Source organism: Elaeis guineensis, chromosome 9, assembly GCF_000442705.2.
Source record: "Elaeis guineensis isolate ETL-2024a chromosome 9, EG11, whole genome shotgun sequence".
Classification (NCBI taxonomy): Eukaryota; Viridiplantae; Streptophyta; class Magnoliopsida; order Arecales; family Arecaceae; genus Elaeis; species Elaeis guineensis.
Window position 1 is genome coordinate 8,232,613 of NC_026001.2, and position 23,486 is coordinate 8,256,098.

Consider the following 23,486-nt stretch of genomic DNA (forward strand, 5'->3'; position numbering starts at 1 on the left):
CCGTGTTGTATTATTATTAATAAAATAATATTATTTTATTATTAATAAAAAATAATAATAATATATAAAATATAAAATATATTCAAATAAAATTTTTGCTCTCCATGGCCAGCCCCCTTCGGCATTATCTGCAGCTCTTCCACCTGTCCACCGCTGCTCCATGCCCCTCCAATATCGTGTTATATTATTATTATTATTAAAATAATAATATTAAAATATAAAATATAAAACATGTTCAAATAAATTTTTTTCTCCACAGCTAGCTCCCTCCGGCATTATCTACGGCTCCTCCACCCGTCCGTTGCTGCTCCACACCCCTCCAATGCCATATTATATTATTATTAAAATAATAATATTTTATTTTAATAAAATAATATTATATTATTATTATTTTAATAATAATATTTTATTATTAATTACTTATTATCCTGTGTGATACACAGGATAAAATTTTTAAAAATATTTTATTTTATTTATTTATTTTATTATATCTATTTATATATATTTAAAAATAATTAAAATAATAAAAAATTTATATTTTGTGTATAGTATGGATTATAAGTTATTAAACAAATCTTATGAAGATTGACGATCCTAATTCCACAAAGCCCTTTCATAAACCCATCATTTTTATTATGTTTATTTTTAACTATTTTAAATCTTTTCATCTCTCTTTTCTCTTTTGATCCTCCTTGCACACCCTCTAACTCTCCCAATGGCAAAGCCAACAATGTTGTCCGTCGGTCACCATTCCTACTAATGATAGTAGTGTCTTCAAGCTCGAGACGGAGCAAAAATATATCGATGTAGTGATAGGCCGTAGTCTTATGAGATACTGATTAAAAATCGATTGGTGAATGTGTCTCCCACCGATGGTTCATAATATATTTAAATTTTAAAAATTGAATTTTTTTTTTCGATATTGAAATTTTAAAGATCTAAACTTTAATTTTTTTGAAAAAAAAATTTAAATTTTAAAAATTATTTTTTAATCTCCTCTTTTACTTCTTCCTTGATCCTTCCCTTATAGTTGATGTTTTTAATCCGCAAAGTGTCAAATAATCGATATCAATTTTTTAAATATCAAAAATAATTGAAAGTGTGCAATCAAAAGTAAAAAAAAAAAATTTAATAGTAAAATCCATAATGACCAAGAATCTTCATTTTTATCTTCTTTTCTAAAATAATCAAGAATATCATAATTTTTTTTTCTTTCCCTTTCTTCCTCTTCATGCTAATGAAAGATCTTTCTCAATCTAGATATCTTTGCCTTTCAACCTTCTATCTTAATAAAAAAATAAAAAGATCCTAGTCAGCATGCATGTACCATGCTACAATAATAACACCGGTTGTATGTTACTCTTGTGAGGTCTTTTCTTCGAGTACACATCAAAATCTCACACTATCATAACTCACGTAAAATCCCATATCTGGAACTTAAGAAATCCTATGATCTCCCACAGGTGCTCTCCTTCCCCATCTTCGAAAAAGAATGAAATTTAAAAAAAAAGCAAAAAGGAAAAAAAAATAATTAACCTAGGTGGGAAAAAATATCACCTTTTATTTTTTTCTATCTTTCTGTTATTTATATTTATTTTTTATTTTTATTCTTCAAAATTTTTTTCTATTTTCTCCCTCAAAAACCTCGATCAGATGCATGTGCTCGGCTTACAGCGAGAGACTGCCATCATGATCGAGGTTGGGGAGCACGAAGGCTAACCCCTCGTATATGATCCTATCAGACCCATGAACACCGATCAACCCCCCCTAAAGTTGGTGCCGTGGATCGACAACGGACCAATTAGAAGTTAGTGAACTCTCAAGCCATCTCTTCTTCTTAAACCACGTGCGATCGAACAGAGAAACTTAGGAACATCACACAGCTCTCTCCTATTGTTTCAAATGCCCACGTGTCAACACGAAATTCTACCATAATACCTATGTATTACTTTATTATTATTATATAGATATTTTTTTAAAAAAAATATAAATAATTGTGTGTCTTTCATTGCTAATATGGTTTTCTCATGGTTGTAGCAAATCTTTCAATTAGGGATTAGCAAAATTAAACTTGGCACATTTTGCTTCCCTGTCCAACTTATTCTCATAAAATATTAATATTAATATTATATTATTTAAAATATAAAATAATTATATATGCCAATATATCATGATACTAAACTATTATGAAGAAAAGCATGAAAAACTGATTCTATTTGTTTTTTGTGTGAATCTACTTTAAAAATTTCTTCTTTTCTTTTATCCATCCACGATACAACAATCATTTGGCACTTTATTTTTCTTTACCTTCTACTGCTTTTTTCTTGATTGTTGCTCAATTCTTCTAAATCAACATTGGCACCTTACTTTTTTTTTTCTATTTATTTTTTTAATCTTCCCCTATGTTCTTTGGTGCGTAGATATCATTGTAAAGATCATTTTTTTATTGACTGACTTATCATATTTTTATGTTTTCTAGATAGATAAATTATTTTTTATGAATAGCATTTATTTATGAAATAGGATAAAAATTTTCATCTAAAAGATGAAAAATTATTTTCCAAATATTAGGTAAAATAAATATTTTTATTTTTAAAATATCTCCAATCGTAATCTCCTCCTCATGTTCTATGCCTCCTATTGCTCAATGCCAGTATCTTGTTCGTCTATTATTCCTCTAATCGTAATCCCCATTCCTCTATTCTCCATACTCTAATATGTTCGTCAGCCATTTGCGCCCCCTCCTCACCACCGACATCCTATGTCGTCCTCAACAAACAACTACGGTGGTTTATGAGCCCCGTTCCCTCCAAGTCTGTAGTGGCTGGGAAAGAAGTTTTCTTATTGATTGCCGGTCATCCCATGAAATATGTGATCATTGCCTCATCGATCTCTCTTTCTCTCTCTTGAATTTCTTATAGATTTGTTCAATAGTGGTGGAAATTTGAAGATCAAAAAAAATATAGAGAATTCCATTCTTTCATTATGGAGGCATGCTTTTTAGTCCTGTATCTCTTGGTTCCTCGAGGATGGCCATGCCAAAGCGACTGGATTTAAAAGGTGCCTTCACGTAGAAGGGGACATTAAACCTTACAAAACAAGTTATTTAACTGAACAACTGATGTGGGACTAAAGTCTACACCCCTGCAATAGTGGCTCCTTCCATCAGGGAACTGCAGTCTACTCTGGACGAATTTGTCCTTCAGCTCGGGCCTTCACCGAGGAGAAACTGTATATTGGCGGGACTTGCGTGGCCACCATGTTGCGATCAGTTATGCAGCCTACTCCGGACGAATTCACCTTCAACTCGAGTCTTTATCGAGGAGGCACTGTATATTGGGGGGACCTGCATAGGCCACCAGTGTTACACTTGGTCAAGCCAGGCTCATGAGGTCGGACCCCGTGTCCTGCTCGACGTGAAGGTATTGTTCGCTTTGAGAGCTCACCAGGATGAATCTCGTGCAGCATGGGCGACTTCTCACGGCTTTGCCAAAGCGACCGGACCCAAAAGGTGCCTTCACGTGATAGGGAGTGTCCAAATCTTATAAGACAAAGTTGCCTGACTGAACAACCGATGTGGGATTAAAGTCCACACCTTCTGCAATAGTGACCCCCTCATCAGGGAACCGCAGCCTACTCTGGACGAATTCGCCCTTCAGCTTGAGCCTTTATCGAGGAGACACTGTATATTGGGGGACTTGCATGGGCCATCCATATTGTGGTCGGTCAAGCCAGGTTTATGAGGTCGGATCTCGTGTCCTACTCGATATGAAGGTACTGTCCACTTTAAGGGCCCATCGAGACGAACCTCGTGCGGCGTGGATGACCCTTTGTGGCTTTGCCCTCCTGGGTCGTGTAAAAACTACCGGACCCAAAAGGCACCTTTACGTGGAAGGAGGGTGTTCAAGCCTTATAAGACAAGATTGCCTGATTAAACAACCAATGTGGACTAAAATCCATACCTTTTGCAACAGTGCCCCCCCCTACTCCGGATAAATTCACCCTCCAGCTCAGGCCTTTAACAAGGAGACACTATATATTGGGGAGATCTGCATGGGCCATCAGTGTTGCAGTCGGTCAAGTCAGGCTCATGAGGTCGAACCTCGTGTCTTGCCTGACATAAAGGTATTGTCCACTTTGAGGATCCACCGGGACGAATCTCATGCAGCGTAGGCGACCTCTCATAGTTTTGCCCTCCTGAGTCGTGCCAAAGTGATCGAATCCAAAAGGCACCTTCATATGGAAGGGGGCATCTAAGCCTTATAAGATAAAGTTGTTTGAATGGACAACCGATGTGGAATTAAAATCCACACCCCTCGCAACAGTGGCCCCTTATTTAGGGAACCACAGCCTACTTCAGACGAATTCGCTCTTCAGCTCGGGCCTTTATGAGGAGACATTGTATATTGAGGGGACTTGTATGGGCCATCAGTCATATGGACTTTAGTTTTACATCGATTGTTCAGTCAGCCAGTCTTATCTTATAAGGTTGGACCCTCCCTTCCACGTAAAGGCATCTTTTGTGTCTGGTCATTTTGGCATGGCTTAGGAGGATAAAGTCTTGAGGAGTTGCTCATGCTGCACGCGGTTCATTCCAATGGGCCTCTAAAGCAGATAATATCTTTATGTCAGATAGGATACGGAATCCGACCTCATGAGTCTATTTTGATCGGACGCAATGGAAACCATTAACAAATTGGCATCCTGTTTGAATTCATTCTTTGCACACTTTATGAAAATCCTACTTGCAAAGTTGAAAATCACAATAATTATTGGATGCTTGATATTCGCTGGTCACCGGGCAGACTTCCATATACCCAAATTTTACCATAAATTACCATGCTCATTATATTATACTATTACCTCTGGCATAATGTCATTACTATTCTCACACTCCATGGCATAGGAAATTTGATATTTTGAAAATTAGATTAATAATAAAAATAATTCTGTTAAAAATTGATAATTTTATTGACCTTGATAACTTTTTATGAGCTAAAAGCCTAATTTGATATGGAAAAATTAGGCTTAATCGCATAGAAATTATCAAAGTGGGTTGAAAAGCATGAAAGATATTATAAAAAATATGAATAGATTTTAATAATTTATTTAAAAAAATAGTAATACAGATAATAAATTTTAAAATATTTTCTGAATATAAATAAATTATTTTTTATCTAAGTATTTTTTTTAAAATATTCATCCAGAAAAAAAAAAAAAAATCAGATTTTCGGGTGAGTTTTTTAATTTTTACCTCTAAAGAACGGGGTTCTAAATTTCTGGTGGAAGGAGTACATTAGCAGTTATCGAGGTTGGTCGCGCCAGGCTAGGTTAATACGGAGCCCAAGTTCTACCATGTTGTAGCTTGGCCCCGTCCAGGTTTGGCTTGGGCCAACGTGTGGGCCTTCGCTTCCTAGCCGAGAAGAGACCTGATCCCAGTCGCGCGCCATCTCATGTCGCACATAAATAGTGCTCACGTTGATCCACGGCTCAGATTTTCCTCGCTCCTCCGCCAAAGACTGCAGTCGGGTAAGTGAAGCCCGCCTCCGCGACAACGGAAGCTCAGCCTCCGCGACAACAGCAAGCGAGCAGATAGACGTACTGGGGGCGATGCTGCTTCGCCTTCGTCCCATGACCGCGGCGACCACCACCGTCGTCCTCCCCCATCTCACCCCTCGCCTCTCCTTCTTTTTCCGCTCCTCTCCCTCGCTTCTCTTCTCCTCGCCGATCACCAACCTTCGCCTGCCCCGCCGGAGAATCTTCCCGTCGAGATGGAGCCCTCGCCGGAGTCTCACCACTGCCGCCTTTTCCGCCGGAAAAGGTATCCGATTTCTCTTCCCCTCTCCCTGGTCTTCATTGGCCTCTTTCATCCCTTACTATTTGGGGTAATGGTTCTAATCCCACAAGAATTTGAGAGTGAAGACATCGGGTTCTTGAACTATATAGCATCTTGACAACGATAACTCGAAGTCTCGGCTCAGGACTCAAGATTGGAGCTACTCCGTGATAACTGAGAGTTTCATTTCTTATGGTCTAAAGAATGAAATCCACCAAAGTAGAGGTTAGATTCCTAGATCTTCTGGAGGATTTGGAAATGACTGTACAAAGGGCTACAACTAGAAAAATGAAAAAGTGCTTTAAAAAGCAAGTACCAGTAGGGAGTGCGCATAGGTTCAAGAAGAAAGTCATGACCAAATGATCGGGATAGCAATGCGGTCAGTCCATGTACTCTCAGTAATGACTTGTAAAATTTCGTTTGGAGTTCCGTCCATCGAACTTTAGTTGGGTATTGGGTAAGAGAGCTACAGATATTATTTGTTAGTTAATTCCAGAGGATGCTCACTTGCTCGTATCTACATCAACCAACATTTATCAAAATGACATGCAGGTAATCTAGAATCGGAGAATCTAAATAAAGAGGATTGAAGTTAAAACAAAGGGCAGAAATATTTTGTGGGCCTCGCTTCTCCTCTCAGTTCTCCTCTTCTGGTGGCTGCGAGAGCGACCAATTTTGTTGAAACTCTGGCCTTTCAGTTGCTGCTTTAGATCTGCTGATTTTTCTTTAACTTTTTTTTTTCCTTGGCCTCTATTTGTGAGTCGTCTTTTGATGTTTCTCCTATTCATGATCTTAATGAATCTCAATGGCTTGCCATCATTTACATCAAAAACAAGGACAAAATGTCTATCTTAAGACATAGTTGCCCACACTAGTAGATTTTACATCACAAAGGGCTTGGACAATAAAGGATATACGAAAATGAGGGTTTCCATTGATGTTCAAGAGTTTGTTCGACATTAAAGTTTCTTTCTAATGCAGTCTTGATAATATGAGTAGTCCAACTAAGAAAATTTATTTGCTGATTAGTCCATTAGAAAAAAAAGACCTTGCCTTAACCCATCTTTGCTGGTTTATGCTGAATTTTGGGAGATCAATGAGACAAGCTTTGCTTGTACCCAACATGTCTTCCCGGTCTTGTCTCTTCATGACTGTCATCTCTTGCAGTGCAATTCCACTCTTCAAAGATGGTAAATATTAATTTCAGGCATTGTCTTAAGAAATTCGTTAATTTTTGTGAAACCGTTCCTTGATCTGTTTAGCCCACCATGGAGAGGGGACAGGGTTGAGTCCAAAATAAAGTATAGAAAATCCAATGCTGTTACTCCTTCATAAATCCATTTGTCAGAATGCTGGTTCATTTACGAGATTCTTGCCATAGCATTTTCTCTCCAATATATTTAGTATTCACAAATTTCTATATCTTTGTTCATGTATTTCACTTAATCCATATGTGACTTGCTTCACATGTGAAGCTATTTTTTGTATGCTACCTTAAAACATGCTTCAACTTCACTAATTAGGTTATTCTTATTCTTGTCATTTGACTGCCTTTAAATGATATGCTTTCTTTGGAGTCAATTGCTTTTCCAGAATTTTCAATAGATTAGGTTTGTAACATGCTGTTTGTTTCATTTCTCTCAACCAGTTGCAGAATTTTGTACTTTTCATTAATAAATCAACATTATGCTCTTTTATATGATGTACAGACCGGAAAGATCATGCTGAAATGATTGAAGAACGATATGATGTCATTGTAGTAGGGGGAGGGCATGCAGGGTGTGAAGCTGCACTTGCATCTGCTCGTCTTGGTGCTCGGACTCTTCTTCTTACCCTCAATATAGATCGTATAGCATGGCAGGTTAATTTTTCAATCTCTAATTTGTGATTTTTTCCCAAGTTTTTGGTCAAGTTAATTCTTACATTTCCTAATTTCCTAATATCGTTTCAAATGATAGGTATTTCTTTGTAAATTTACAATCTGAGCCTCAAATGCATTACTATAGTGGTTAGATGCCTTGGTATTTTCACTAGTTTCAGCTTCTGCAACTACTTTCTATACCAAGAAAAGTTGGAAAAAAATGGTTGTCTTTTATCTGTATTGTTAGGACATTCTCTTCTCTAGATCCAATGTGTTGATCTTTTCATGATTTTATAAGGTTAGATTATCTTCAGCTATTGCTTCATTTCATTGTAGACTTTTTAACTACATCTACAAATAGGTGTTCATAATGAAATTACAATTATGCTAATGTGTGGACTGGGGTTTGGGGTTAAAGGTTCTTCTTATGCAACTAAACCTGTAATGTTAGAGTATATCTTATATACACAAAGACATATGAACATAGAGAATTTTGATTTATTAATAGCTGGGTTTTGGAGGCAAAGCCAACATATTTTTAAAAGACAGCTCAAATGGCACAAAATTGGATTGGCATAATTGCATTGTTGTGCATGTATAAAACACTAAATTCTGTCAAACACAGGTTCTTAATCAACTGCAGATGAAAAGCAATGGACATTGTGGTGGAAAAGACAATGATTTAGACTTGGGAAAAACCATTCAGCTGGTAGGTGTTTCAAATTCCTGTTCAAGAGAACTCTTCCTTAAGGCAGCATCAGGAAATTATTGAGACACCTTAGATGGTTGGGAAAGTTGTTATAAGTGGGCTTTGATTTGACCATATCCATTTTAGATGCAGGCTTGAACTTATGCAGGAGAATACTATGAGGGAAATGGTTCCTTTAACATCTATAGTTTTACCATCTTCTTTCATTGTTGTGATCCTTCACAAAACCTTTACTGTGACACTAGTAGGTTGGGATTTGTTGTAAATTCTAATCAGTTTTAACAGCTGGTCACAAGGTTATCTTCAAGAAATCTTAAATACTAGAGGACTCATTCAAAAGGATCGTGGTTAAAGCCTCTTACACAAAGCCTATATTTGCGCCTCTTGGTCTTCACATTAGGGATCACTTATACAATTTAGAATTTTCCATATATCTTGGGACTAACTTTCTTTGTTTTTAGTGGAAAGTCTATAAGAGTGTTATCTGTTTGTTTGATATATAATGGTGCAGTAAAGATGTCTTGCACATCGGGTTAAATTTTTGTTGATATTTAAGTCATTTTTGGTAAAAAAAAAATGTCTGCTAGGCAGTCCAGGTCATTCTGGTGTCGGGATATTATAAGGATTGATGGAGATCAAATTTGCAAGTACTATGCGGGTTTGATGTATGCTACATAACTATAGTGGAGTGGGACAGGGAAATGAAGTGTTTCCCGGGCACCACCTTGATAAGTTCTCTGGTTTTATTTGTTGAGTCTATCCATGTGCTTTGAGAGACAATTGAGATAGGCTAATTACATGCTCTGATCCTTCTGCAAGCTGTTATCTGATGTGTTTTCTTTAAGTTACATTAAACTGGCATTCAACTCCCAAAGGCTCTGTGCTTGCAACATATATATGCTTCCTCAAAATTAGATTTTGATTATGTTCCTGTTATTTGAGCACTGCCTGATATCCTTAATGGCATGATGAAGAAAGCCTATTATTCTTCTGGAAGATGTAATTAAGGTCTACAATGTGGTGTATGGTCTAACAGCCTTTTGAAATTTGATTTCCATTTCATGATACACAGCCTTGCAATCCCGCAGTTGGTGGTCCTGCAAAATCCCAATTGGTGCATGAAGTAGATGCTCTTGGTGGTGAAATAGGGAAGATTGCTGATAGGTAGAGTGCCTAGAACTAGTCTATTATGATATATTTCAACCATGCTTTAGATGGTCCTTACTCCTGCTATTATCTTTGATTGCCACATTTTGACTTCCACAATGTTTGGATTCTCGAGATCTTTGGTTGGATATATGTAGTCAACTTATGCTGAAAATATATAGTTAACAATGGTTAAGTTTCTCAAGTTGTTCAGTTTTAGCAGAGGCCTTGTTCATTAAGTTAATTATTGATCGGTTGATTATGCACATGGTGATGCTTATTTCTCCATTGCGGTGTATATACATCTCCAACAATCACATGTAATTTTCATATATTACTTTGTGAGAGAAATATTGGGTAGATATTGGCATTGCAAGTGGAATCAGAATACCTGATAATTGATAGACATCATCATCATCATCAGTCATCACTGCTTTCACATGCAAACTAGCATCTCCTTGTAATAATTGGTAATCAGGAAGTCATCTCTAACTTTGATGCTGCTAGCTTGTGAATAATTACTGCTTGATGGGAATTTTTCTCTCTTTTGGTAAACATAGGGTTGTCAAGATAAAAGTAAGTTTGTATGTTAAGAAGATTATAGGTATCTTACAAAATTTATAAATTGTAATACTATACATGCAAGCAAGGTTTTAAATCCCGAGGGATGGGCTGTCCCAGTTTTTCTGTGAAATGGGATGCGCTACCGTCCCGTCCCCTTCCGATACTTGGGATGGAGGATGTCCCAAGGCATCCCGATTGGGATGCTGAGATGCTAGTGGGACAATCTGTCCAGACGCATGGGATGGTACCCTATCTCGGTGTCCCACGGAACGTCCTGCTGGGACTTGAATCTTTACATACAAGAATATATGAGTCCTATGAATTATCTAAACATTGAAAGCAAGCTCCACTCCATCGTGAATGATACGCTTGAATGAGGTTGAGCATGGCAAAATATTTAAGTGCATGAGATATATCTGCATATAGTATCAAACAACATAAATGTCTAAGGTACCGGTTTTCTCATCATTTTCTGGGTACATTTATAAAAAAAAAAATGTTAATCTTGCAGAGTCTTAGGTTTGATGTGCCAATCACTATTATGCCAAATATAGATTGTTGATACATTTCTTGTGATTCCTTTCAGTGCAGCATGGGGTTGCTTTAGCTAAATGTTCTCCTTCCCCACTTTGTTCTCCTAGCTTATCTTTTAATACATGCCAAAACAGGACACTAGATTATATTGTTCTTCCCAGCAATAAGCTGTATTTTATACTATAAGTTTAGATCTGAGATTATTGACATGTATCTGCAATCAACAATATTGTTTTGAATTCGCCTCAAGCATATAATTCGAAGGAAACTTTTATTCATTTCAAAGTGGATAGCATGATGCTTTCTTCCTTTCTTTGTTTTCTCTGATCATTTTTTATTTGGATTTACATATGCCTCTTTTTAGCTCACTCCAACGAATTGTGATAACAGATGCTACTTACAGAAGCGTGTTCTGAACCTTTCAAAAGGCCCTGCCGTTCGAGCATTGCGTGCTCAGACTGATAAGAGGGAATATGCTATGGAAATGAAAAAAGTTGTTGAAAGGTTAGCATATTCACCAAAGAGTTGTTTTTTGATGTTATATATTACCATATCTATGTTGACCACATCTTTGCTACCTATGTATCAATATTGCACATTTGGCTTATGTTGCTTTGAGATAAGTTTAATACCTTTGTAAACATTAAAATACTGATGATAAAATTAAGAAACGAAATTTTATGTTGCTTCTTGGAGGTGTCTGTGTGCTTGGCGGTACATAACATGATTTTATGTCAGAAAATAGCATGTGGGATTGAGTCACTTTTCTTTGAGTTAATAAGGGCAACACTTTAGGACATCAATGTGGCTCTAGGTGAAACTTTTGGTGTTTCTGTTTTGACCTTCCTGAAAGTGCAACTGAAACATTTTGAACAATGCATCATGTTACTGACAGAATTTATCAAAATATACTGGTACATGTGATTATTTGTCAAATCCAAGTGAATGTTTTTGTAGGATTTGCTTTTATCAATAATGTGGTTCTGATGTTAACCAACAACTTAGAGCATTTTTCACTTGAAATCATCCAGCACCTACAATAACTGGAATGTGTTGCTTATGGACTGTTTGAGCTGGAACTATATAACTAAAAGGGAATCTTTCTCTTCCCTTTGTTTGGTTATTTACATTGCCTGGCAGTCCCTCCACCTATCAGGGCTTGACATTATGTATGGTAATTAAGATAGATGCATGTATTTGTAGACATTATATTGACAGCCCCTGTCCTGCTGGGACTTAAATCTTGGTTCTCTTAGTATGTCCTCATTTATGTTCTGAATATTTGTTGATAGGTTTGCACATACTTGTCATGCAGTTATATGTACTGTGCCTGACGCTAGTCAATATTATCATGATACAGAAAACTTACACCTCTGTGTTGAATGGGGTTACTCTTCAGTTTTAAGTAGAAGAGTCCACTTGTGAACATCCAACATCAATCCATTTCATCTGAGAATTTTGAGTCTGTAATTAATGTTTGGTAGAAGCTCCGATGGAGCAACACTCAAGATTGGGCAACTGAAGTGATTGATCTAAGATGACCTCAGCTGATGTCAAAGAAAACCCGAAAGTCCTGTAGATATAAAGCAGAGCTGAATGGGTTGACTGAATTTGAAAAAAGAACGTGTGCAAAAACTTTGCGCATTTTCATTCTGGTGTAGAAACAGTGTTTGTATTTGTTTTGGTACAGGTCTTTATTTCACCAGCAAATTCCAAGAGACTAGTATTTGTGTCCCTTGGATTTTGTTTTTTAATTTGTTTATTTTACTCCATTCCTTTTTATCTAATCTTAGAATTGGTTTAGGTCTTATTATCATTACTCATTAGTAAGCTCCTTTTATGTCTATCACAAGCAATTTAGAATAACCTTATTTTATATCAGTTTCAAATTTGTTTGTTGCCATGCACATGAAGATTGAACGTTTCTAGTTTTTACTGTTTGACCTTGTCCTTATAAGAGCTTAATTTAGAATTTGAGGGTAGAGAGCTAATTTGGTTCTATGTTGGAGATAAAGTGCATACCCTTTTTTTGTGATTATTTGCCTGCCTCTTCTTCTTCATTTATCTAAATTTCTTTCTTTGCTTTGCTTGCTTTTGTGTCGTTCTCATGCCTTATACACAAGCCCATGTGTTTTAGGAGCCATGAAATTCTATTTAATTTGATATTCCTGAAACTAAATTTTATGCATTTAATATTAGTTTAACTGAATTGGGATCCTTCTAAATCTTTTCATAGATCCTTGTAGCAGCAGTCCTTCTCCATGAGGAGCTATCATCTGTTGCTTGCAGATATTCTGCATCTTATTCAACAGTTGGATAACTTTAGTGCTTTGCACACCTTGAGGGAGGCCAACAATGTTGCATAGTGTTTTGCATACTTAGCCCAGAGAGAAGTTGGTGAAGCCTGAAATCTAACACAACCCAATAAACATGGATGTTTTACCATTTTTATAAGATATGTCAATAGAGGTTTCTCACCCTTTTCTAAGCCAGCCCCTCCTTCCCACCAACAAAAAAAAGAAAGGAAAAAGGAAAAGAAAAATGATTTGATTTCCATAAGATTTAATAAAAAAATAGTTGGTTTTAGCTCAGATAAATTTGGGAAACTTCCGAATCCTTAAATAAGTTTTGTGTAACAGCCAACCCTTAATATACAAGAGCTACCATGTGTTGCTAAGAAAATTCTGCAACTTTATCCAATAGTAAGGCACCTTTTGGACTTCCAGCATCGTTAGTGACGCCAATAGTGTTGCAGACTTTTTGAAGCCTATTGTGAAGTCCTCTGAGGAATTACCAGAGCCCAAAATCTGAGACAGGTCAAGACACTCGTGTGCTTTTACGAAGATGTACATACAGGGTTTCCCAACCTTCTAATAGGAGTTATGGATACTTCAAACTATATGCCCTGCTTTTGTTCGATACTTATTGGAGATAGGTATTTGTTGGATACTTCTAGGCTACATATCTGATACTTAAGTACACTATTTTTTAAAATCAAAAAAAAAAAAAGCTCCATATTTTTCCAAGATATACTCAAGGTATGTTTTCAATAGCTCCAAAAATGAAGGGTGGTTTTTTTCTCTCTTTTTTTTGTTCACGAATGCTAACTTTTTAATGGTGAATGGTTAAGTTTGGAATTTGTAATATCGATGTTATAGTGTGGAGTATGGATTGGGGTCTATGGACTCAAATGATGAATTTGTAGAAATTGATGCCATACTATGATTATGGGTTCTGTTATTTGATAGTGCACTATGATTGTGGGTGTTTTCTACATAAAATGTAGATATATGTTCAATGTTATATTCTAGCCATACTATGCCCTGCTGTTTCAAGATTTCTTGTGCATCTGCATCATGTTGTATCTATCCACATCCATGCTTTTTAACCCTTTTGTAAATCCAAAATAAATAAAAAAAAGTTCTTGATTTGGATAACAACTGTTATTTCATCTATAAACAATGTAAGCTGATGAAAGCAAAAAAGTCAACTTCTGTGTCAACCAATGACAATTGGAAGTTTTGCCACAACTTCTACTTGCACACGTCACTGGTTGTTATGAAGTTTCTAACAAATGTGGGAATCATATTACTTGTGATATTAGGGTTGGTCATCTAAAAGAAAATTATTTTGGAATTTAATGTTTTGGTTAGATGGAAACAGAGCCTTGGTAACTATTCATTAAAATGTTTTAGTATATTATGAATTTTTGTTTAATGTACTTTCCATGCTTGTTTGATGGAGAAAGAAAATGCAATCATGCTTCTATAACAATATGTTACTACAATATATTAATTTAATAATTTTTGAATGATATTCGTCTTGTATTCGGTTTCTTTATATTCCGGAGTATTGATCACTCCCATATACTGGATGTTACAGTAAATATGCAATATTTTCATCCAAAACATTCTTTAGTTGACTCCCTGGGGAAATGAATGTACAAATGCATCCTTATATAGTTTCTACGTGACTGCCTAACTTGTCCCAGTGTTTCAGCACCTCAAATCTTTTCATCAGAGAGGCTATGGTCACCGAGATCTTGGTAGGCAAGAATGACAATGTGGAAGGTGTTCGGACATTTTTTGGCATGAACTTCTACGCTCCATCTGTTGTACTGACAACGGGCACATTTATGAGTGGTAAGATTTGGGTGGGTAGAACATCAATGCCTGCAGGACGGGCTGGGGAGTCTGCTTCTCATGGACTTACTGAAAGCTTGCAACATCTGGGTTTTGAAACTGACCGTTTGAAGACTGGAACACCTGCACGAGTTGACTACCGCAGTGTCGACTTCTCTGGTTTGGAACCCCAGTATGGTGATGAAGAGGTATTTATAAGTAATAAACTCAAAAATGAATATAGACAATGGATTTATTTGCTACTGATTAACGTATGCAAAGAATCATTGGGAGTACTATGTTTACATCTTTTGGATGGTAATGCCTTTTTATGTCTTACTGACAGTAGCTGTTCTTCTTACAAGTTATTCGTCATGGAGAGACACTTTAAAGTTCTTATAATTTCTTCAGGTCATTCTAAACCTACATGCAATGTGTACTGCACAGCTGCTGTTAATGTATATGTTCCACCAGAAAACTGTATAAAAAGGACAGCTGTGATGTTACATGTGTAACTGCTGTATGTGTTGAGAATGATTCTAGTTTCTTATTTTTGGCAACTATATGCTGTCACTAAATTTGGTTGCTTATTTTGCCATGCTTGCCTATGTCTTTTTGGATTACTGGATATGACTCTTGGTTTTTTATTTGTATTTCTTATATTTCCTAGCATTTGAGTGATTGTCAATCTTCATAAAGCTATACTTTCCCCCTCATTTAATTCTAGTTTTTATGTATAATTTGAATAGAACATATATCTGGATATAAGATGAAATCTTGTATTGTGAAGAACTGCTGGATAATTTATTATAGTTTTATGTGTAATAGTCTGTGTCTCTAGTCCCTTACTATTTGCAGGGCTTTGTTGATCTATGTTACCGTTATTTATATTATAATCATATGCAGAACTGCTAGATAAAGGATTTGGAAAAGCTTGCAACACGAGCTAGCCCTTAACAGGGAGAATTGGTAAAAGAGGATCATAAATGTGGCCCTAAATAATTAGAATAAGGCTTGATGGTTGTGATTATAGTCGATCCTGTATCTCCATTTTTGGGTGAAGTCAAGGTAATGAAATTGTATTGGGCTATTATTTTTTTTTTAATTTTTCCTTTTTTATATAGAATGGCCCTATGGGCAATGGGGGACATAATAGGCTGGATCCCTCTTGCACATACCCCTAGCCCCCCAAATCTTGGTGGTGGTGGGCTTTGATCTCAGGCCATTCGGTGCAATGACTCAAGATGTTATCAATGTGGTAAGCTGGCACCTTTGGCCACTAGTAATTTGAAACTGTGCAAAAAAATCTAAAAAACAGTAAATCTTTGCTGGATCCATTGCAGTGGAACCAGTTAGTATCAATGTAAATCACCTATGCATAGAGGTAAATTTATTCAATCTTTTGAGATCCTTACTCATAGTCTCATACTTCAGTTCAGTCATTTTTAGAAGAAGGGATATGCTTGTCTTTCCTATCAGAAAAGGACATTTCTTTTGAGCTTCTTTTATTTCTAAATGTGGTCAATTCATATATCTACCAAACCAAGCATCAGCTGTCATTGGTTGCATTTTGATCAATAATATGTTAAAATTCATCAGCTTATAAAACTATAGTAGTTGGTTGCATCTGCATGTCTCATTGGATATTGTGAACAGGTCAGTTGGTTTAGCTTTGATCCTGAATACCATATAGAAAGAGAACAAATGTGCTGTTATCTGACCCGTACCACAAAAGACACCCACCAGCTTATTAGAGACAACTTGCATGAAACACCAACTTATGGTGGATGGGTAGAAGCAAAGGGGCCAAGGTATTGCCCGTCGATTGAAGATAAGGTACTATTACAATTCTAATCCTTGTACTTCATTACTTGCAGATTCCTCAAGTCAGTATGCATCATTCGGGCAAATGTATAGGTGGTAAAACATGGTTTTGTTGAGTGATACTACTTAAATACACTCCTTATATTTGCATCATTATATTATATCATCATCATCTTGTTCGTCATTCCTCTTCTTATTTTTATTATTAATTTGCAATACATACATTGAGACACATTTACATGCATATACATATATGCATATATACATATACAGACATATACACATAATACAGGTTGCTAACTGTAGACAATTCTCCAATCGACAATTTTTAAGCTTTATTGTGATCCTTACATATAAAGGACCTTGTGTTTCACAAATAAACGAACTAAGTGTGTTTACTGATAGGTATGAAAATCAGGAATATGAATAGAAAAAGAATAGAATCTTATCAAGTGTATTTCAATCAACACTTACCATAATTGTTTGCTTCAGTTTGTCTAAATGCTACCGATCAGTTGGCTACAAAGTGAAATTCATCCTATGGACAGAGCAATCATGTGTGGTTTTTTTACTCTTTTGCTAGAATAGGAGTTCAGAGATCAGTTCTTCAAGCTTCAAGGATTACTTTACAAAGACTTGTGTTCTTTTCAGATAGTGAGATTTCAAGATAAAGATTCCCATCAAATTTTTCTGGAGCCTGAGGGCCGAAATGTTCCTGAGCTTTATGTGCAGGTTTTTCCTTTCTCACTCTCTCTTGTTGTTTTTATTGTATTTTTCGTGATTTATTTTTAGAATTAGTCTTATGTAACCAAAGTGTGACCTATCCTGCTGCTGGCAAGGACATACATTGCACAACATTTTAGCTGCTCACAATAAATCATGGAATTTTGTTGGGGATATTGTTATGTATTCATTGCTAAAAATAACTCGTGTTTGTGAAATTATCTAATGCATTATGTTGCATTTGTCCATTTAATTCAGTCTAGCTTTCCTCTACTAAGTTCAGTGCTCTCTCTCTCTTGGAGTAAAATGGTGTTACTGTTTTAAAATGATTTTAAACTCTAGAACGTTTGTGTATTAATAGGGATTTTCAACTGGTTTGCCTGAGAGGCTGCAATTAGCTCTCTTACGAACATTACCTGGACTTGAAAATTGTTTGATGCTGAGACCTGCCTATGCTGTGGAATATGACTACTTGCCTGCTCACCAGTGCTCCAGATCCCTTATGACAAAGAAGTTTGAAGGGTTGTTCTTTTCTGGTCAGATTAATGGAACAACAGGCTATGAAGAAGCTGCTGCTCAGGTTATACATCTGCTTTTTAGGTGTACATATGATGAATTTCATAATCATTGAGTGAGCTTGATATTGCAGTGCTCAATCATGTGAATTTGTTAGCATCGTTCATGACTTTTATCTACATGTTGGAAAATGTGCTTGTCTTACTCATAGTTTTTTGTGGTCTTTCCATTTTATGCACAGGGTCTTATTTCAGGAATTAATGCTGCCAGACATTCATATGGGAAATCTGTTATTATTCTTGAGAGAGAAAGCAGTTATATAGGTACTCTAATAGACGATCTTGTTACTAAAGACCTACGGGAGCCTTACCGCATGTTAACAAGGTATCAATAGCATTATACTTTTATTCTCTCCATGTTCTGGCAGAACCTATAAGGATTTATTAAATTGGAGATAGAGAGTTGTAGTTGGAGAAGCTGTCGGTGACATACATATATTATGTTGCAGGGTAGCTTCTTAAGATCTTGCATATTTCTGTTACATGGTGCAGGATTAAGAAGATGCTGCAGGAATCAGGATTGATTGTATTTCTATAGACAATGTATCAACAAAAAGGATGCTAATGCTTTTTGCTTTAAATCTTTCATTTGATTATAAGTTGCTGGGACCTTTCAACATAGCTGTTTATTTTGAACCTAAAAAGTTATACTTGGATACATGATGAAATGAAGTGCTAGTTTACAGTCGGCAAAAGTGTTGCTGGCTTGCTTGTTTTCTTCATTAAATAACAAAGTTTGAAGGAGTCATTTGTTTTGTGCATATTAACCCATGTGATTTTTCTCTCTGCTTCTGCTGGAAATCCCATGTAATAATTTCTCTCTAATGAACTATTTTTTGTTAGCCGCTCAGAACACCGATTACTTCTTCGTGCTGATAATGCGGATAGCCGGCTAACACCTTTGGGATGGGAGATTGGTTTGATAGATGTCAGGCGTTGGAATTTTTACCAATCTAAGCAAGCTCGTATTCTGGAGGAAAAAGAACGCCTAAAGGCTGTGAGGGTTTCTGGTTAGCATTCAAGTTAGCTGTTGTTTTTCCAATTATGCATATAGCCATTTACCAAATCTTGCCTATGTATATTTGAGTATTCTTATAGTGTCAGCCACTGCTTTTGGACATTATTTTCACTACCTGTGGAGGATCATCTACTGCTTTTGGACATCATCTGCTTCCTCTGTTATCCTTTTTGATTTTTAGATAGGTTTTATGTATTTGAACCAGGTGGTGATTTTGCTGCTGAGGTTTCTTATTTATCTGGACAACCGGTCAAAGACTCTTCTAGTCTGGAGAGCCTTTTAAAGAAACCACACATACAATATAAAGTTCTTGACAAGCATGGTTACGGAAACAAGCTTTTGTCCAGGATTGAGAAAGAGTGTGTGGAGATTGATATAAAATACGAGGGCTTTATTGCACGTCAGCGGAGCCAACTTCAACAGGTCATTTGGTTTATGGCTATTAGAAATTTAGTAGTTTTTTGAGTCAATAGAATTTGTCAAGCTGGATCTTGTAAATATGCTGCCTTGCTTCTACCAAGGGTGCATATTGTGTGTCAATTGTGTTGGCCTCTATTGCATTCTTGCAGTCTATATTGCTGGTATTGATGAAAGAACCTGTGCTATAGGCCCACGCATACTAGCAAATGCACATTGAAGTCAAACTTAGACTGTATCGTTTGTGCATATTAGCTATTCATTCCATATCTTAATGTCTTTAAGTAATCATATCTATGTTATAGTGTATACCTTTTTGTTGTTGTTTTCATTTGTTTGTTCAAGTTTTTGTTTGCACTTGAATTGTCTGGGGGCATGCGTTCTGGACTTCTGGTGGCAATCAACACACATCATTAGGGTCTGTTTGTTATTGCTTTTGTTTTCTGTTTCAATTCAAAAACCTAAGAAAAAAGGACTAGACTGAAGAACACGTATGATGAACACCACCCCCCTCCTTTTGTTTGTGAGAAGAACACATATGATGAACACCCCCCCCCCCCACCCCCTCTCCTTTTGTTTGTGAGATTCTCTGTAAAATCTTTAGAGCTTTTGATGACAAGGATTTATTGCTTTCAAAAAATAGTGGAAGGGAAGGCAAGGAATAGCAGAAAAATTTTTGTGCAAATGCTATCTTCAGAATCAATCTCAGTGAGGCATTTCACTTATTTGTAGAGAAACAAACAAAAATGATGCCAAACAGGACCTTAGTATGCAGAGCAATAGGTATAGGTCTTCCTAGTTCCTAGTTTATTTTTAGCAACTGCAGGCAATGTCCATGACAACATGTTAGCGTTGACATGGTAGGGCACAACATTTAGTAGCTTAATATTTATAGATTATTCCCTTGTGCTTATTCATATTGATTGAAATTCAAAGCAAATAAAGAATAATTTGCCACATGCTTTTTTGCATGTAGTAGCTATTTTGTAATTTATATGGTGCACTAATATGGCCATCATACAAGTTGCTGTGCCTTTCTGATTTGTTTTTTTTTCAATAAATGAGCAATACCTATAATTAGAAAAACAACCATTACTAGCAAATGTTATCATATATATCTCTGAGAAAATAATGCCAATAGACTAATGCAATGTGGTCCCTAAGGCTGGCCGAGAAGTTTTTAACTTTTCTATTCTTTTTCCTAGATTGTTAATCAGCAACATAGGAGGCTCCCTGAAGACTTGGATTACCATTCAATAAGAACTTTATCTCTAGAAGCACGCGAGAAACTTTCTAAGGTATGTACCATCTATAATACCTGTGAATATGATGATTCTAAAGATGACCAAGTCAAAGGAAATTATGAATAGTGTTTGATTCCATTCGGAGGCAAATTATTTAGCTCCATTTCCATTATAAACTTGAATATTCCATTTATGAGTTTTGTTTGGCTAATCTCAGGGACATTTACATTATAGAGGCTAATTGGATTGAAAATATTTTCATCTTTGATTATTAACTATAATTAATGGTTGTTGTTGAAGCATAAAAGGGTTATAGTATATTGGTGGCCATGTTTGGAAGGGATGAGCACAATCACACTGCATTTCATTGTAGTTCAATATTTGCGTACCATCCCAAACCACCCAATTTGGAGCATACCGTATGGCACCGAATCGGAATCAGCATGAAAACATCAATTGGTATAGGCTTTGTACTAGTACTATTCAGAACCAACCGAACTGCCCAGTACTGCTCCGAACCGTGATGCATACCATACAATACTGACCCAGACCGACTAGTATCCCTCAATTTGAGATGGTACTGTGATAAAAGGTGAGAAAAAGGGGTCTCAATAAAGGATGCATACTGTATCATACCAATAGTACCATACTGAATTGATAACGGGCCAGTACGATACCTGGTGCTGAGATTGTGGACCTTGACTATATTGATACTTGATGTGTGCCATTTCAAAAAGATACAAATATTGTCGAGTAAGACACTAAAGCATGTTGGACTACATTTTGGTATCATCAAAGATACTTTGGGTAGCATTCTAGTGGGAGTTAGATATGTTCAACGAGAATTCTATCTCAAGTGAAATTAAACATTTATATTATTGCTAATGCACACAAGCTTGATAATCTTTTTAAAGAAATCTAACCATAAAGCAAAACAATGTATGATGTGAAAACTTCTGAGTGAAGAAGCTAAAAATTAGAACACAAAACTTGCTGAGCTGTCATTTTTAACTAAACTTAATTTATAAATATATATAATAATACTTTTAAAAAAATTAACAATTGAAGATGAGACATCCATTACACTTTAAATTTTTCTTCATGAAACATTTCCCATGTTTGTTTATATACATCAATCGTCTTTAACTAATTTGTTGAAATTATCAATAGTGGTAGTCTCTGCATGCCATCTTCATTTGTATACCTATATGACATAACAAAAGGAAACAAATAAGTGCAATTCATTGCAAAGACTTGATGTTTTTGTTCTAGAATTACCATGTAACAAGTTGGTATTTCTTTCTTTCAATTTTTTTTTTGAAAAAGCCTGGCATTTCATTCATCTAGACAGGTTAGTATCTTATGCTATATTTCCCAAAACTGTAGTTACCAAATAGCATAAATGCTATCCAAATACTGGGAACAACTTGCTCCTCAACTCTGATAGGCCTTGCCTTTTTGCAGGTCAGGCCACAAACAATAGGCCAAGCAAGCAGGGTCGGTGGTGTGAATCCTGCAGATATCACAGCTCTCCTAATTTACCTAGAAGCCACTTGCAGGAAGTCCACTGAAAAGAAAAGACAGGAGTTGCTGAGATCCATTTCAACTGAAGCCGATGGAACTGGCTCTTCTTTATCCACAGCTGCACAGGCCTAAACAGATGCATACTTAACGTCCTTCATATTCTATCATCTCTTATACAGGTATGCCGCCTCAGAAGAAATATTTGAGGGCGGTTATGTTTCTTGAACAAGTTTGATACTCTGGGATATCTTTTTATTACTGCCAGGTGATCAAATACATTTCACTGCATGATCTTCCATCTTCTATCAGTTGATGAAATTTGTTCAGGTTAATAGTTCTCCAGTCACATTTTGATTGTATTTCCCAGCTGGCAAGACCTGGTATAATAGCCTAAATTTATTGAGTTATTACTGACAGGAAATGCTTACTTGGTTCCTTGGTCACTTTGTTTCTGTTTTTGAAGATCACGTGTACTTCAATTAATGTACAGAAAAGACAGTTAATCTTATTTTTCCCGCTCATTCTTTCCAAATGTAAATTTTCTCCTTCATTGCGCACAAAGCTATAAAACCATTTAAAAGGCTCCTGTAGTTAAGTTGCTTGTTCAACATTTGTTGTGCAAAAGCTAGAAAACCATTATTTAGAAGGCTCTTGTAGTTTCTTGTTCCTTATTTTATTTCTTTTGACAGCTGCTGCTGCTGTTGTTGTGCACGCAGCTACAAAACCATTTAAAAAGCTCCTGTAGTTGCTTGTTCCACATTTTATTATTCTTTGTGCACGAAGCTGCTACAACATTTAAAAGGCTCCTATTAGTTAAGTTGCTTGTTCCACATTTTGTTTCTTCTTCTTGTTATTGTTTCTGCTGCTTAGGCAATTGCATTATCTTTTAAGCACTCAACATGCATTGTCGTCTCGTATTTTAATGGCACGAGGAAAGACCTATACCATCTGTGGAAAACAAGCTCAACTGCCGTTGCTTGGACCATAGAGCATGTGCTCCATGATGTGCTCTAGTTTGATGCTGGCTTTTCGGACATCTTTGTTTTACTTAATATATAAAGAGTCCAGGGGTGATAATGGATCAGACAAATCTGCTTGAATCCATTTTTGTATTCAAATTCATTCAGATAAGCATATAAATTTGAAAATTTAGGTAATATCCGCATTCATATCTATGCCTGTCTGATCCATATTTGAATGTATAATTTTATTTGTATTAATGTTATATAATGGTTATGACCTTCTAAGGAAAATAAATGACTGTAGTAATATATTGTTGACTTAATATATTTTTTATTTCATGATATCTTTGATCCTATGGTTATAAAATTTTGACCATTGGACTCATATCCATATCTATATCTGTAGTTTTAATAATCTATGTATCAGC

The 23,486-nt window shown here is 36.1% G+C and overlaps 1 protein-coding gene across 3 annotated transcripts; it reads left to right on the forward strand.

Annotated features, from left to right (window-relative positions):
- The first annotated feature begins 5,498 nt into the window (after positions 1-5,498).
- Positions 5,499-22,617, forward strand: LOC105051799 (uncharacterized). Of its 3 annotated transcripts, XR_003801828.2 has the most exons (15): positions 5,499-5,821; positions 7,546-7,697; positions 9,479-9,570; positions 11,041-11,154; positions 14,650-14,980; positions 16,428-16,607; positions 17,247-17,327; positions 17,680-17,898; positions 18,076-18,218; positions 18,737-18,903; positions 19,117-19,334; positions 20,534-20,626; positions 22,037-22,275; positions 22,362-22,423; positions 22,514-22,617. XR_003801828.2 is itself a non-coding variant. In XM_029266644.2 (14 exons), the coding sequence occupies exons 1-13, from the start codon at positions 5,611-5,613 to the stop codon at positions 22,226-22,228; spliced, it is 2,193 nt and encodes a 730-aa protein (XP_029122477.1). In that variant the 5' UTR covers positions 5,499-5,610; the 3' UTR covers positions 22,229-22,275; positions 22,362-22,617. The 3 variants fall into 3 exon arrangements, 2 of the variants coding, with proteins under 2 accessions (XP_029122477.1, XP_073099357.1); XM_029266644.2 differs by having other exon boundaries at positions 22,362-22,617; XM_073243256.1 differs by lacking the exon at positions 20,534-20,626 and having other exon boundaries at positions 22,362-22,617.
- Positions 22,618-23,486: the final 869 nt, after the last annotated feature.

What these genes read in the sequence shown, in the direction of transcription:
- LOC105051799 (XM_029266644.2), top strand. Translation starts at nt 5,611, where the DNA reads ATGCTGCTTCGCCTTCGTCCCATGACCGCGGCGACCACCACCGTCGTC. An exon ending in ATAGGGAAGATTGCTGATAG is followed by an intron (nt 9,571 to 11,040) that starts GTAGAGTGCCTA and finishes TTGTGATAACAG; the next exon opens with ATGCTACTTACAGAAGCGTG. An exon ending in AAAGGCTGTGAGGGTTTCTG is followed by an intron (nt 18,904 to 19,116) that starts GTTAGCATTCAA and finishes TATTTGAACCAG; the next exon opens with GTGGTGATTTTGCTGCTGAG.